General features: G+C 32.5%; 3 protein-coding genes across 4 annotated transcripts; 1 reads left to right on the forward strand and 2 right to left on the reverse strand.

Annotated features, from left to right (window-relative positions):
* Window positions 1–4,101: 4,101 nt before the first annotated feature.
* On the forward strand, window positions 4,102–10,544 carry LOC126656912 (uncharacterized). Of its 2 annotated transcripts, XM_050351535.2 has the most exons (17): window positions 4,102–4,341; window positions 4,435–4,510; window positions 4,836–4,967; window positions 5,123–5,483; window positions 5,568–5,663; window positions 6,017–6,096; window positions 6,575–6,650; window positions 6,720–6,893; window positions 7,763–7,867; window positions 7,960–8,055; window positions 8,147–8,239; window positions 8,394–8,432; window positions 8,535–8,576; window positions 8,952–9,082; window positions 9,479–9,605; window positions 9,712–9,872; window positions 10,256–10,544. In XM_050351535.2, the coding sequence occupies exons 1-16, from the start codon at window positions 4,260–4,262 to the stop codon at window positions 9,868–9,870; spliced, it is 1,869 nt and encodes a 622-aa protein (XP_050207492.1). In that variant the 5' UTR covers window positions 4,102–4,259; the 3' UTR covers window positions 9,871–9,872; window positions 10,256–10,544. The 2 variants fall into 2 exon arrangements, with proteins under 2 accessions (XP_050207492.1, XP_050207491.1); XM_050351534.2 differs by lacking the exon at window positions 10,256–10,544 and having other exon boundaries at window positions 9,712–10,122.
* A 129-nt stretch (window positions 10,545–10,673) lies between these two features.
* Window positions 10,674–12,384, reverse strand: LOC126656377 (TLC domain-containing protein At5g14285). The gene has a single exon (XM_050350935.2). The coding sequence runs from the start codon at window positions 11,706–11,708 to the stop codon at window positions 10,962–10,964; it is 747 nt and encodes a 248-aa protein (XP_050206892.1). The 5' UTR covers window positions 11,709–12,384; the 3' UTR covers window positions 10,674–10,961.
* Window positions 12,385–12,839: 455 nt separating this feature from the next.
* LOC126656376 (3-oxoacyl-[acyl-carrier-protein] reductase 4) lies at window positions 12,840–16,215 on the reverse strand. The gene is made up of 11 exons (XM_050350933.2): window positions 15,866–16,215; window positions 15,644–15,786; window positions 15,480–15,533; window positions 14,818–14,898; window positions 14,678–14,723; window positions 14,509–14,603; window positions 14,391–14,423; window positions 13,805–13,939; window positions 13,629–13,722; window positions 13,349–13,431; window positions 12,840–13,064 (listed from the first exon to the last, which is right to left on the reverse strand). Exons 1-11 carry the CDS (start codon window positions 16,041–16,043, stop codon window positions 13,032–13,034), a joined length of 975 nt encoding a protein of 324 aa, XP_050206890.1. The 5' UTR covers window positions 16,044–16,215; the 3' UTR covers window positions 12,840–13,031.
* Window positions 16,216–16,373: the final 158 nt, after the last annotated feature.

A 16,373-nucleotide genomic window follows, 5' to 3' on the forward strand; every position in this document is an offset into this window, starting at 1 on the left:
GAGTATGAGAATCACACCAAATCGACAAATTCAATTCGGTGGGATTTGATGCTATAAACAATTCGGGTTTTTGGTTCGATTGATTTAAACATAAAAAATTTAGTTAAAATTTTAATACAAACCAAATAAAAGAAAAACTGAACTAACCCAACAAATTGAGTGAACTTATTGATTCGAGTCGAACCTTTTACATCTTTGTAATTTCGATTTTGTTCGATTTTGGAAATCAATGTACACCCCTGCATCTTTTACCATCAAAACAATGAATTTCTTACTAAAGGGGATGACTGATTAGAACTTCAAACAATACATCTATGGTAAAAGATACAAAAAAATCATCGTATCACAAAAGTAAAGATCATCCCTTAATTTCTTTGGGCACAATTCAATTCTTGTGATTTTTAAATTGAACAAAAAAAATTCTCCATATCTAAAATAGAAACCATTGTTAATTATTGATGTGACACTCGTAAATTTATAGAGAAAAAAATTCAAAAATAATCTTACTATATAAATACTTACCAATTCTATATTTATAATTTTTTTAGCATTATTTCACCCCTTTCTAATTAACTATAATTAATTTTTTATTTTTACTAAAATCAATTAAAACATAATTAAACCAATCAACCAATTAAACCTAACCAATGAAAACTCAACTAATAATATCAAAATTCAATTAAATCTATCAAAACTCAATTAAATCTAATTAAATAAATCAAAAACTCAAATAAATCTAATTAAACCAATTAAATATAACTAAACTAATTAAAATCTAATTAACAAATTAATTCTAATTAAAACCTAATTATATTTTAATTTAAAAACTGAACCACCATCATCCGACCCTCACGGAACAAATGACAGTTGGAACGCCGGATTGACATTTTTTCCTTTTTAATTAAACAAATTAAAGAAACAAAAAAGAGAAAATTACACAACTGGGCTAAACACGGGCTTTTATTTCAAAAATGCTAAGTGTCCTATATTCTTTCATCATTGCTATTTTTTTCTTTACTTTTATGAGCTAAAAAGGACAAAATATTACATGTTTTACGTGGAACATCCCTACCCTTCATCTGTCATTTTTATTTTTATTTCTCTTTTTCCTCTACTCACCCTACTCTCTCATCTCATTCCTCTGCTCATATCTTCATTTTTCTCTTAATCAATGGTGTAGTGCAAAACAGAAAAAAATAAACAACACCCATTAATCTAAATTGATTCATATCTCTTCACAAATTTAAAGTTTTCATCTTTATTAAGAGTATATATAGAATGAGCTTGAGGTCGGGTTCGGATCGGTAAATGGGTTGTACTCGTCCAGTACTTCTTTTATTGTCTTCCATGGTTGGGTTTACTTCGAGAAATGGAGGCGGTGGGTGTGGGGAGGTGAGGCCGGGGATTGTGTTTGTGGTGGATGCTTATACGGACGAGGAGGAGCTTAAGGTGGTTAAAAATGAGATATTGTTGGTCATTAAAGGTTACCTGAAAATTCAATTATGGGTTCATTGTTTTTTATTTGAGGAAAGGGATAGTAAAAAATGGTGGGATAGCATTTAGATGGCATAAGTTGGTCTAAAAGAGAAATTTTGTAGGTTTTAAGGTGCAACGGAGTTGGTGTTGAAGGTGTAATACAAGTTGTGGAAATTATTTGCATCTCCATTTTGTTTTTGCAAAGTAAACTTTTTAAGCGATAATTTGTGGAGCTGGTTTCAATTAGAGGGGTTGGTAGGTGCAAAGGGGTTGGTGATGAAGGTGTAATACAAGTTATGGAGCTGGTTTCAATTAGAGGGATGAAATGACAAAAAGGAAAAGTTCAGGTACGACATTTCATGGAGAAAGTGCCGAAGATTGTGAATGTGAAAATAAGTCCAAAGATGATTCAGCAGTCTAGGTAGATAATTTAAATCAATTTGAGTTAATTTATAAAATGGAGGACCTAATTATAAATGTTGCTTTAGTTTTTTGCTTTAGTTTGCAAATTATAGAATTTGGATTGGAATTTTGATATATATTTAGTACAATTGTTGTAATTTAACAGTGGATACACGTATGATACATATATAATACATTTATTGTAGTTAAAATAAAATAGATTGAACAAAAAAAATTAATTTATATTAGAAAAATTAATTATGTAAAAAACATTAAAAATAATCAAACATACAAAAAGCCACTTGAAAGATAAATTAAAATAAAATATTGTCAAATTTTATATAACGGATACATTTTTGATATATCTCTAATACATTTTCGACACATCTCAGATATTTTAGATAATTATAAATTTATTATTTAAGAAAAATAGTTAATCGACGCATAGATGAGTTAATCTTTTTAAAAAAAATATTTGATCGAAAAGTGAACTAGATGTAGTAAATTGATGTTTAATTAATTGAATTAATTTAATTAATTTAATTTTAATTTGTTATTTTTATCGATTTAATTGAATCAACCGATGAATATTTGATAGATATAAATATTTGAAAAACATTATTTGATACATCTACGATACATATACGATACACCTCAAATTCATATCCAATACATATCTGATACATATTCGTTGTTCAGAACTTTTTTCTTATTGTCCTTTTTTAAGTTTTATTACTAATATTTTTATACATCTCAAAACTTATCGAAAATTTTATTACATGTATTACATATATATTTTGTATACATATTTGATATATCTCTGCCAAATAATTTATATATATGATAGATATATTTTTAAAATGTATTAAACAGATAAATCGTTGATATATAATTTATACATGATATATACATCATTAATATATGTCTTTTAGATGTATTTTTTTTTTTTTTGATAATTGGGGGAGGGGGGAGCGCTTGTGGGAGGAATTGAACCCACAACCTTTACAGTTTGCTGTCCAGCGCTTATACCATTTGAGCTACAGCTCGTTGGTAGATGTATTTGTTAGATACATCTTTTATATACAATCAAAACATGATAAATATATCCTTAATACGTATCATTGATAAATATTTTATGCAATTTGCAGAGCATGTGTCATATTTTTATTTTAATATATGTCATAAATACATTTCAATATACACACTTAAATAAAAACACTATACATATACGATACATCTTTTATACATATCAGAAATAGTTTAGACGCATAATGAGAAATTGTTGCAAATAATAAAAAGAAAAATATATTTTAATGCTATGAAGTGGATAATATTGTTATTAGTTCTTTTTTTGTGTGTATATATCATGTATACTAAATATATTTATATCGAGTAACATATAAAGATGTTATTGATGTGTGAATTTCAATTAAAGTATGTGATACATGTATCTTTAATTTAAAATATATTATATATACACCTCAAAGACAATAATATATCAAATAATGTCAATAACATTTTGATATTATATATACACCTTATAACATAGTATTATTTTTATGCTTCAATTTTTAGTGAATAATAACATTATTAAAATGCTATTGATATTATTTGATGCGTAAATTTTAATTAAAGCACGTGATACATATATCTTTTAATTTAAAATATATTATACATGCACCTTAGAGACACATAAATAATACATATTAATAATTAATATATATATTTATTTATTTATTTATTTTTGTTTTATAAATATAAAAAAATAATAATCAGATATGTCCTTGATACATATCTGATACATAACGGATACATAAATGGTACATGTGTGAATAGTTTGATAAACTGACGCGGGAGTGACGCGTGTTAGACGCGCGTGTCAGACGCATGTCAGACACGTTTCTGACGCGTTTTTGACTTTTTCTGACGCGTTTTTGACCTTTTTTTATTTGTTTTGTGTGTGCCATGTGTTGCATTCTCATTGGAAAGGTATTAAATGTAAAGTTTCATTTTTTTTTGGTGCTCATGTAATATTTCAGCAAATTTAGCATTGTTGTTATTTTCTTTCTCTTTTTGTATAGTTTTGTTATTTTCTCAACAAAAAACGACATCCGCTGGTCGGAGTTCGTCGTCTATTCTCAGTGAAAACGGACCAGGTCTCATTTGCATATTTTATAAGTGGGCTGGGCTACATCCCCAACTTCTACCGATCGCGATGGCATTTCCGTAGTAATAGTAAAACATAGGGGTATGATTAGAAAAACAAAAACCCGCCAAAATCCCTAATTTTGTTCACTATTAAAACCAACAATTTTCCCGCTCATTCTCAATTCTCTGCAGTTCACAAGAAACCCTAGAAGAAACCAGGAGAGCGAAAAACAATGGAAGATGAAATTAAAGCGGAGTTCAACAAAAGTGGTTTTGCAATTGAGCATGAAGAAGAAGAAGAAATTCTAAAGAAATGTAATTTTTTTATAATTTTTGATCTTATTTAAATTAGTTAATGGAGATATGTTTTTTGTTGATATTATCCAACTATTCTTATTTACTTTGTAGGTCTTACTGTTTGTATTAATTACAATCTGAAGCCATCCGATATTGTTTCGAGCTGGGAAGTTTACTATCTTAATAGGTACTGTAATTTTCTAATTACAATTTGGATTTGAGATTAGGGTTTATTTTTATTGTGTTAAATTTAGGGTTTCAGTTTTGTTTAAATTTGAATTCTGGATGTACTTGAATGTGGAGAATTTTGGTTTAAAATTTGAGAAAATTGTAGTATTTTTTATAGTCAGAAATAAGGACATAAAATGTGAAAAGATTTTCATTTGTTAGATGAAATTGAATTTTTTTGATTTAGAGCTTATTTTTGAAAATTAAGTGATTTTTTGGGGTGATTTTTTGGGGTAATTTTGTGGTTAACCCTTAAAATTTTAATGTTGTATGATTTGGAACAGGCAACTATATGAATCAACAGTACAAAATGATGAAATGGATGGCTTTTTATTGCACCTGCAGAATGAACAGAGAGAAGCTATTATCAAAGAAGAACCTAATTTGCATATTTACTCTAGCAAAGATGTCGACATGTAAGATTTTGTTTAGTATTTTCCCTTCCCTCAGTTTGCGTATTGTCTATTGATATTGTTTATTATGATTGCATATTGAAGTTCATTTGATTGGTTGGGATGAAAGTATTCAAGTTCATGTTACTGATAAACTTTCACCACTCTTACTTATATAGGATTTTGAATGATGACGGAGAAGAAAAAAATGAGGAAGTTCCTGGCACTCCGACAGATGAATCTTTTAAACTAAATTCAGAACCATTTGATTTAGCTATGAAATCTGCTGGAAATGGTTATTCTTCTGGAAAACTATCGAAGCATGTAACTCCATTTGGACGACGAACTGATAAGTTTGTGGGGAAATTTAGCATCAATAATTTGCTTGATATGGAGAACGGTGACAATGAGCATGTTCATGAGAATATGGAGGATGATATTATCAAGAGGGTGCAACCCCAGAAAAAATGTTCTTTGGTAGTCCACGGATCTGGTCCAAAGCCAGGTTGCCGGTTCATGTATGACAGGACTGAGAATAAGGTACGTGATGCTTCTTGTTAGCATAAAAGTGGTTATATGTGACTTCTAGCTCTATGATTTCCTAACATTACTGTTTTCGTTTAGTTTAATGCACTGGACAACCGCATCAGAAGGCATGCAGCTTCACTTGTTGCATCTGGACTCCACGAGGAACCAACGGATCCTAGTGTTGCCTCACAGGTAATTTGGTTGCTTCATGAGCATCTTCCTACATATATTCTGTATTTGCTGTAATTCCAATCCAGAATGCCATGCCATGTTTATTATGTTCTCCTTCATTTTTACTGCATATAGCTTATTATCTTGTGGACCCCCGGCTGTACTGTTTATCATTTAAATCTTTTCCAGTACCAGGATTCCCATGTTTACTTTATGGTTTATTTGGCATTGTTTTGATTTTTTATTTAAAATGGTAGAACGCATTTAATAATTATCCAGTTGCTCATTACACTTTCCTTCTTCTTTATTTTATGAACTTATAAACTGTTATAGATATGTATCATGTATGGATCTGATAGAAGCTATCATTTCAGAGAAATATGTTTGCTGTTGGATTGATATGCTGTGATGGAGAAGGTCGTTTGAATGAGAAGTCAGTCTTATTGCAAAGCAGGTAAGATAGAATTTCATGTAATACAACCCCTGTATGCTAATGAAGAAAGTCACTTGTATTCTTTTATGGTTTGACAAACGTATCAGTATTTTCATTGGGGAGGTTAAGTTGCTATTATGCACTTTTATTTCACACAATAAAGAAGCTAAAATTCAATAGCCAGGTAAATGGCCTCTACTTAAAGCGAATTCATTTACCATACAATTTAGTCAAATGAAGTCTTGGAAATTTTGAAGTAACTGCTTGGCCAAGTCAGGACATCAAGTAGTTGCATTTAAGCCGAAACTGGGATTAGATTGTCAAGCTTTTTCATATTCTTTTGTAATGAAAATATAAGATGGTCAAGGATTTATTGATATGTTATTATGGGGAATCATAAGGATGGGGCTGTCAGAATGCATGTTTTGATAATGTTTGTATTTGTATCTTTACTTTTACTGTTATATATGGATTTTAAATTTTTCAAAATCTTAAACAGTGTTGAGCATTCTGGAGGACAGTGTGTTCGTTTAGACTTACATAACTTGAGCCAGTTCTCCATTTTCCCTGGACAGGTAATGAGATTTTAGATATTTGATCATGAAAGAAAAATCAAACTTAATTAAGAAGGATTGCTTCTGCAGGTTGTAGGTGTTGAAGGTCAAAATCCCAGTGGGCACTGTTTGATTGCATCAAAACTGATAGATTCTGTTCCTATATCTGCTACTCCAGATGGGGATTTGCCTCCTGCTAAGAAGCAAGCATTAGATCAGGAGATTCAATCAGCTGACTCGTCCTCCATAAAAGAGATATCAATGGTATGGAAGCATGTCTTCAGCATCACATGAACACTTATGATATATAGTACTGTTTGGCGTCCCTGGCCATACACCATAATGGTATGCCTCATAGAGACCACGGATGTGGCAAGGTAGGATAGTTGAGATTAAAAGTCCATTGCTCCAAGCAATTGAAGAATCCAATACTGCAACATTTGGTTGTAATTTGGTAGCCAAAAGTCCAAACATGTTTTAGTTGGAGTGTCCATTCGGTTCAAACCGAACGGAACTGAAATTTTAAATTTTTTTAACATTTATAAAAAATTAAATTATTTCAATTAAACCAATCCAAACTAGTCAGTTTGGTTAGTTTTTTTGATTTGGTATGTTTTTGGGCTCTGTTCACGTCAACTATAAACTGAATCGAACTAAAAAACCAAAAAAGATAAATGTCAAACCAAACCAAATTTGTCAGTTCGGTTTTTTGGTTATGTTTATAAATGGACTTATTTGTATTGCTTTCAAACTGAATCAAACCAAAACAGTGATCTTTTTATGATATCAAACTACAGCAGACCAAATTGGTCGGTTTGATTCAATTTTTCAACACCCCTATTTTTTAGTAGGTAATCAAATGTTTATCAATGACACATGGGGACTAGGGAATATTTACAGAAAGATTCATTATGGACATAAATTTTCGCATTCTAAGAGGGGGAAATGTTACAAATGAAAGACAGAGGATTTCCTTTGCTGCTCATGATTCTCAGAACTTGAACTTTGCAACACCATTTACTCTTTTGGCAATGTCTTGCATAATAGCTTATATGTCTATGTCAAAGTGTGTATTGTGGTTTCCTTCTAGAAGACACTGCTTGGCACCTATTGCTAACTCGTTGTATATACAGATTATTGCTTCAGGACCTTTTACTACAATAGACAATTTAATGTTCGAGCCTCTAACAGAACTGCTGGCATATGCAAGCAGAAAGCTGCCTCAATTGCTTATTCTGGTAATAAATCCAATGTTTTGTATATCGAACATCCTTGTGGACCGTAAACTGGAAAGTGCTGTATTATTGACTTCTATAGACAATTTTCTCAGCTGGGGCCATTTGTTGATTCTGAACATCCAGAGATTAAGAAAGGGACTGGAGACAGGACCTTCGATGATATATTTCGGCAGGAGATCATGAGACGGGTATATGCCGAAAGAGTGGTGTCTTTTCTTTAGGGGAGCATCCTAAGCAAAATCATCATCTTGTTTAATTTTATTCTGTTTATTGTTGCAGGTGCAAGACTATGTTGAATATATGGGATCTAATGTGCATGTATTAATTGTTCCATCGACACGGGACGCGACCCATGATTTTGTTTTTCCACAGGTGATCTGCTGCTTGAATGATTATAGACATAAAATACTTATTTTTCTGTGGTTGCATACAAGTTGCATTTTCATTTTCTTTTTTCTTTTAAGAAAGCAAGCATGCATTATTTTCATCATTGAAATTTAAACTACTTAGTTTTCTTGTTGTGCAGCCTGCTTTCGATATTCATAGACCCGATCTTAAATATCAGGTAAATTAATAGCCATTTGAGGCTTTTATCTCTTACTAAGTGTTTTTAAATGTTTACTTCATGCAGTTTACATAAGTTGAATTGTTTTTTTCCCTGTAACAGATAACAAATCTCACAAATCCTAGCTTCTTTGAAGCAAACCAGGTAATTTGATGATAAAATTTCCAATAAGTAAAAGTTTCTAGTTACATATATGCTATATTGCATGGAAATTTATCAAGTGCTACATTTCAGCGTTTCTTTTTCATTTCCGAAAAGTGCTTCTAAAACTCTGAAATTTTATTCTCTATTCTTATAAGAATAAAAAATATCATTCCGCATTTTCTATTTCATATTTTCCCCCTTAAGAGTGGTAACATATCAAATACATTTCACGAATTCATTTATAAAATCACTTAAAACTTTGTGTTTCCCTTTAGCCAAGTCAATTAACATCAGATTGTAGGTTATTTTTCCTCTCTCAGTCTCAAAATTTATGAAAACAGGAGGCATTTATCGTGCTAGTGATTCTAATTTCAGGTCAGAATTGGTTGCTGTTCTGTGGATGTTATAAAACAGCTTAGTGGAGAGGAGATGTCACGAAATCCGACTGATGGATCAGCCAGCGATCGAATGAGTAGACTTGCAAATCATCTACTTAGTCAGCGGAGGCATGCTCTAAACCCTGTCCTTTATAGGGGTGTGCAAAAACCGAATCATACCGAATAACCAAACAGAATTGATATATTCGGTTTGAATCATAAAAAAATATTGATTTCTCGGTTCGAAGTTTGCAAGCAAAAAAATTAGAGCTAACTTTTGATACAAATCAAACCAAAAAAAACCGAATTAGACTAACTGGTTTGTTTTGGTTTGATTTGAAAAAATTTAAATCCTTGTAAATTATGTTTGGTTTGGTTTTGAAAGAAAAAAAAAAGTTTCAGTTTGGTTTGGTTTGAACTGAATGCATGCCCCTAATCTTTTGTGAGACCTTGATAATTCAGATGGTTGAGAAGATCAAAGTTTTGAAGTATTTAACACTTTTTATATATTAATTACTGGATCAGCTTTTATCCGCTATATCCACCAGCAGAAGACGTTCCGTTGGATTTTTCATTAGCACCAGAAGCTCTTCATATTCCCTCAGTACCTGATATTCTCATCTTACCTTCAGATATGAAGTATTTTATAAAGGTATACACTCTCACTAAGATGCAAAACAGAAAATTCTGAAACTTAAATGAAAGTGTTATTCTGATGGAAATCCGTTTACTCGGCTGACATGTGATCTCATACATAGGTACTGTCCTTGGGAGGAAAAACTGAAGGAGAGGAGCAAAAGAAGTGCATATGCATAAACCCAGGAAGACTGGCTAAGGGAGAAGGCGGCGGCACTTTCGCAGAGATTAACTACCGCGGTAGTCCCGATAAGATGAATGCTTCAATCACGGGCATTTAAAGGTAGCTGGCTTAACTCGTTAAATGAATTGGCCAGTTCATAATTCATTGAGTTGCTGCATTATACTTTAGTTAAGTGCATAGTTAGGCCAAAAACTGCCAAACTGAATTCACATTTCGGTTTGGTTTGACAATATAAACAAAATATTTTTTTTTTGATTCTGTTCGATTTTGAACGTAAAAGAAATTCAGTTCAGTTTTAGTATAAACCGAACGAAACCAAAAAGGTCTATTGAACCGACTAGTTTAGTTCGGTATTGATTCAAACCGAATGCACACTCCTTGAAGGTGGTGTCTGAATTATCAGTAATCAGTGATTTCTGTCAAATATAAAGGATATGTATCATGAAAAGGATTTCTTTACCAAAAGAGTAATCTATCTGCAGACCAGCGATTAAAGAAAGGGATCGGATTGGCTGGTTTTTGGTTCAACTGCTAAAAACCGATTGGCTGGTTTTTGCTCCATACATTCTGGCAAGGATTAGTAACTTCAGCAAGTATAAGCACTGCAAGAATCTCATAACCTCTGTAACGAACAACATATTGACGAAGACGTAGACGGGAGCACGATATATAAAACGTGATACCATATATCTCAATCTTTTGTTTTGTATCATGTATAGTCTAATTGCTTTATACGACATTGTTTTGGTCATGCAGCCAAAAATTACATTATTTTTCCGGAAAATAACGCATAAAATGCAGACTGGATTATAAGATAAAAAAGTTCAAAAACATTCAGATGTAAGGTAAGATGTTTTCTAAATTATGCTTAATTTGAAAAAAAAAAAAAAAAACCTCTAAACAATGTCGACTTTAGATATAGATTTTTGAAGGGGTCAACTCATGACTAAATTATTATACATCATTTTAATGTAATTAATAAAATTAAATTTTAAATGAATTATAAACAAATCGAGCTTAGAGCGAGTTAGGTCAAGCTTGAACTAGACTGAACCTGTGGTTGGGCCATGACCCATACGAACTAGGTTCAGTTTCGCTATATTATGATTTTACTCGATTGGTTGTGGCCCCACTGGTTTCGCCGCCAGTTCGGTTTTTAAAACACTGCTACAAACAAGATAGTTCTTTCTAACTTGCCTTTTTTCGATCCATGCGATTCCTTTCTCTGAACCAGTAACCCCAGCGATTCGAAACCCATAATATACTAACCAAGATTGCAGTTACAATCACAACCATCCAAGAAATCCATGCCCATCTCGGAATTAAACCATCACCTTCTCCACCAAAATAAAACACTCCCATCTTCACAACAAACAAGGGACCAAGAACACCTCTAACCACAGAGTAGAAAACCAAAAAAGGAGTAGACAGCACTTGAAACAATCTAGCAGCATAAGGATCATCAGCTTGCCGCAGACCGGCAATGCTCCAAACATTCTGCAAAGGATTAGTAACTTCAGCAAGTATAAGCAGAACAAGAATCTCGTAACCTCCATAACGAACCACGTATCGACAAGTAACGAAGACGTAGAGTGTCGCTGCGTGATGAAGAATAAAGAGAATGTCGTTAGGGAAGAAGAGTAGGTAGTGTAAGAGGTCTGCTAAGAAATAAGCCATGCTGAACTCAAGAACTGAGTTATGGAAGGTGGTGTTCGGAGAAGCGAAAGAATGGGCGGTTTGGATTTGAAGAAGAGAATGCATGGCAAGGATGACAACAGGAGTGCCATGAGTTAAGGACATGAATGAACTTGAAGCTTCTTTTCTAAGGTTTATATCCCATTTTTTGAAAATTATGAAGTAAGCAATCAAGTAATTTGAAAGAAAGAAAATTAAAGATGATGCTAATGTTGATGTGTAAACATTTTCAATATCCATTTCAAACTAGCTGTTGAATTTTAATAGAGATGGAGAGGAGAAAATAAAGGAGGAAAAAATATTAGATCGGAGTTGATGCCATATATAAATATTAACATGCTGAAGACTTTATGCTACAACGAATAATAATATTCCTTTTTTTCTTATATTTTTCTAATGGATCACTCAAAAAATAATATCTTCTATATTTGAACGCCTTGTCTTTCTTATGAAAAAGTTTAGTTTAGAAGTATTTTCAACATGAGAAAGATAAAAAAGATACTACTAAAATAATGGAAAAGAAAAGATCCTCAACTTTTTGTGTTTATCCATTACTACATTATCATGACGTATAAAAGAGTGAGTCTAAAATAAGAGTGTTTATTCCATGCATTGGTTATGCCATGTCATATTTATAACAAAAAAAATGAGCATTTGCGATAAGAATTTTTTAATTGTTGTTTAATTTTTTATTATAAACTTTTTTATATGGCTAACGCATCACTGGTTTGTTGCAGGGATGGCATGACGCAACGGTTGGATGCAATAATTTTTCTTAAAATGGATATACTGAAAGGGTCATTTTGAAATTCTTAAATCGAATGGATTGCATGAAGATAATTATAAAATTCTCTTAGCATGCAATACAAAGTCTAAAACTTAGTTATAATTTCTTATCAATAAATCCACTTGATAAATCTACATCATTCCACAAAATATGTGAATCAAAAAATCTAAATTAACTTAAATTTATTGATACTTTTTATTTTGTAAAAATTTATGATGTTTGAGTGAACTTGGAAGAATCCTAATCCAATTTCTTGTGGATTCCTGCCAACTTTTTATTTTTCATTTGACACGTCAGGATTTGTTAGCCAAATTTTATTCCCCGCAATAAAGAATGGCAATAATCAGACAAGAGCTGAGCACTCAAACTAACCTATATTTTATTACAAAAATAAACAAAGACTAGTTTTGAATGATCACTTAATCCCATCTTTGAAATTGTTTGCTTAATATAATATACTAGTAGCTAGTAGTTGGTACAAATAAAGATGTTGAATGAAATGACATGATAACCAATGCAAGTAAAGAGGGTTTTAACAGCAATTTTAATGTAGCTTGACACTATCAATTTAGACACTATGAGAATAACACAAAAACTACCTTCTTCATTTGTTAAGGAAGTCTTAAAAACACTTTGTTGGGATTCAGCAACATAATTAACTGAGATTCTATCAAAAGTTGTTTCAGACATTTCTTTATTACAACTCTATATAAACTCGAAAACTTGCTCGACACTACCTACCGATCTGAATGCTGCAAACGTGACACCTGGTTAATTTACATAACCATTCCTCCATCAATGGTTAATACCTGCAAAAATGAGAACATCAAACTCAGCAACCATGAAACTTGCTTACTCAAGGCAGTGTCAACTATGGTCAAGAGAAGGCGGGATTTATCACTCAAACAAATATCTCCGATAGCTATATATGTAATAGCCATGGAAAAAAATTGGTAAAACAACAACCAACTCAGTGATATTCGAAGGTCTCGGCCATATCAGAGCAATCATGTGTAATGCCTAAGCAAGAGATGCCGGGTATGACAATGACAAACAAAAATAGTTATTAATCAAAACAAAATAGATTCTGAACCTGTCCGGTAATGTAGCTGGCAGCAGGACTTAAAGCTAGGAATTCCACCAATCCCGCAACCTCTTCTGGTTGGCCATACCTTCCTGAATTGGCAAATTCACATCATAACAAGTTTAGCAAACATCATCTACTTTTGTCAACTAATAAAAACATTAATGTGAATTTCCAATAAAAACCTTTGAAAACAAGCAAAATGCATGTTGAGAATAATTAAGTCAGTATTTGAATAAAAGAAATAGAAGAATTGAGGCATTTGAAAATTTAATATTTTGTCACTCACCTAAGGGGATGGTCTCCAATATTTTCTTTTCAATATCATCCCCGAGTTTGGCAGTCATATCAGATGCAATGAATCCAGGAGCAATTGCATTTACCTAGAAACACATACCTTCATGAGATATAATTTTCATGGCTGAAATAAAAATATGAATATAGATAATAACTCTTAAATCTCACATTAATTTTTCGGCTTGCATATTCCTTTGCAACAGTCTTTGTGAATCCAATAACTCCTGCCTTTGCAGCACTGTAGTTGGCTTGCCCAGCATTGCCAACCAAACCCACAACTGATGCTATGTTGATGATCCTTCCCTGTGGAATCCAAATAACAGTGAGAAAATTATATTGTAAGTGAAACAAGAGGGAGAGGTAAAAAAAACAAATTTTGACATTTCAATCTCAGTTGCACTTCAAGAATGTTCTCATTTTATCTTTTCTTTCTTCTTTTCCCTTTAATTTCTGTGAACTACCAGCTTTTGGACAGCTTAATGTGTTGTACACATTGAAAACACTACGGATCTGAAGTATAAGTTTCTTAACTTCCTTTGAAATAGAATTCAAAATATCAATCTACCCTATCCATCCAACACTAGTTATTAATCATAGTCAATAACGAGAAAACAGTGGATATTGAAAGAAACTTAAACAATGAAAAGAATAAGGGTCCATAGAGCAACTTTCTTGACTTTAGGGGAACAAATCAGTTGCAAATGGATGAAAAACAAGGAAGACAACTAAGCATAAGAAAGCCATGAAATCTTACCTTTCTCTTCTTCATCATGATTTTGGAAGCTGCCTGCAAACGGTATATACTAACTCAGTTTGAGTCAGAGAAATATATGTATCCAATAGACCATTTAGTTGGTTCTTGATGAATATACCTGGGTGCAAAGAAATACGCCTGTAAGATTGAGATCAATAACCTCTTGCCACTGAGATTTCTTCATTCTCATCAACAATGTATCACGTGTAATTCCTGAAACCATTGTAAAAATTTAGGGGGCCTAAAACACTATAAATTATGACCAAAGAATGTAAGTCGATGTTCACCTGCATTATTCACTAGTATGTCCACCGTTCCCCATGCATCGACAGCCTGTGTAGATTTAATAATGTAACAAGTCAAAATATAGAACACCAAACAAATGCCATTAAACTAGACTTGAAACAAAAAAACAATTTTTCCTCACAGTTTTTATCATTGCTTCTACATCAGCTTCTTTGGAAACATCACCCCCAAAAGTTAGAGCCTGACCACCAGAAGCTTCAATCTGCAGCATAGACCCATATATGAAAACTCAACGGCAATTTCAATCACACAATAAGAATCAGCAACATTGTCATCGCCAAAGATGTAATAACACATAAATCTGTAAAAAAATTACATATCTTTTGGAAGAACAACAATATATAGTATAAACTTCCAATCTAAGATCAGTGCTATAGTTGCTTTTGTCTTTCTCTTTTTCTAATTGTCCAACTTCTTATTTTTCCGGAATAAGTCGTGATACAGGTCAGAACTTGAAAAGGTTGGATGACAGAGTAACTATAAACCCGGCTGGTGCATATACAAATAATTGCAGTAACAGCTCAATTTATGCAACAAAACAATAAAAATCAGAGAATCTTGCATTGTAATGATAAACACATCGCAATCAAAATCTCAGGCATACTAACTACAAAACAGGGATTGCAACAATACAAACATATCAAGAACAGCTGCCATTAAGATTTCGAAAACCGGAGTCACATTCACACTATCAGGCTTATAAATTAACAAACAGGATGCTATATAATGTAAAAACAACTAATTTCATAAACTTAAGACAAACTAATCAATCAATTTTTTTACCTCTTTGGAAACTTCCTCAGCCTCTTTGGATGATCTGGCATAATTTACCAATACCTGTAACAAAACTATCAGAAATTAACATAATCACAAAATATGTGAATAGATGAAGTATTACATTACTGTCTAAGATATTAATTAAGAACAAAATGACAATATTAACCAACCTTACAACCAGATTTACCCAAAGCTAGGGCAACAGCTTTACCAATACCTCTAGAAGCACCTGTTACTATCACCACCGGAGATTCCACCTTCTGCGCCGATTCAACGCTTGTTTGCTCGGCAGTAGCTACCTGTGCTCTAATTCCTGTATAATACAATTAAATATTATCAAATCACTTCTCAAAATTACTTTACAGTAACAGTTAATTAAACAAAATTAATACCAGAAGAAGCAAACGAGCGTCGTGAGAGGCTAATGCGCGAAGACTGAAGCTGAGAAACTCCGGTAGGAACCGGAGACCATTGCTGAAAGCGGCCAATTCTTGTAGTAGATGAGTTTCCGGTGGATTTGAACGCCGCTGTCATGACATTGGATCCGCCGGTAATAGAAGCGGTGGCCATGGCGAGAGATTTACAAGGTCTGGATAAGCGAAACAGAGAGGAATTAGCCAGAGAGAATTAAGAAACGGTGAGCTGATTTATATATAAAAAGGAGCAAAAATGGCGTTTTTAAGCTTTGGTAGCTTCGGAAACTGCTGTGTAGTAGTGACGATGAAAACGAGGTCTGTGTGATAATACCCACTCTAATACTAGTATTTCATTTTTAACGAAAGGTTAACTCGGTTTTTAAATTTGTGTCTCGAGATTAAATAAGTCGCTTTTGACATTTTTAATTAATTAAATTTTTAAATTTCTATAATCTATGCCATGTAATCTTTAATTTGTACATCT

The sequence above is a fragment of the Mercurialis annua genome, linkage group LG7 (genome assembly GCF_937616625.2).
Source record: "Mercurialis annua linkage group LG7, ddMerAnnu1.2, whole genome shotgun sequence".
NCBI classification, from domain to species: domain Eukaryota; kingdom Viridiplantae; phylum Streptophyta; class Magnoliopsida; order Malpighiales; family Euphorbiaceae; genus Mercurialis; species Mercurialis annua.

Excerpts from the sequence above, each read along its gene's own strand:
- LOC126656377 (XM_050350935.2), bottom strand. The coding sequence starts at position 11,708 with ATGGATATTGAAAATGTTTACACATCAACATTAGCATCATCTTTAATT.
- LOC126656912 (XM_050351535.2), top strand. The coding sequence starts at position 4,260 with ATGGAAGATGAAATTAAAGCGGAGTTCAACAAAAGTGGTTTTGCAATT. Across the intron at positions 4,511-4,835 it reads GAAGTTTACTATCTTAATAG|GCAACTATATGAATCAACAG; the intron begins GTACTGTAATTT and ends GATTTGGAACAG. Across the intron at positions 9,606-9,711 it reads ATATGAAGTATTTTATAAAG|GTACTGTCCTTGGGAGGAAA; the intron begins GTATACACTCTC and ends TCTCATACATAG.
- LOC126656376 (XM_050350933.2), bottom strand. The coding sequence starts at position 16,043 with ATGGCCACCGCTTCTATTACCGGCGGATCCAATGTCATGACAGCGGCG. Across the intron at positions 14,724-14,817 it reads TAGAAGCAATGATAAAAACT|GCTGTCGATGCATGGGGAAC; the intron begins GTGAGGAAAAAT and ends AAATCTACACAG. Across the intron at positions 14,424-14,508 it reads GCGTATTTCTTTGCACCCAG|GCAGCTTCCAAAATCATGAT; the intron begins GTATATTCATCA and ends TACCGTTTGCAG.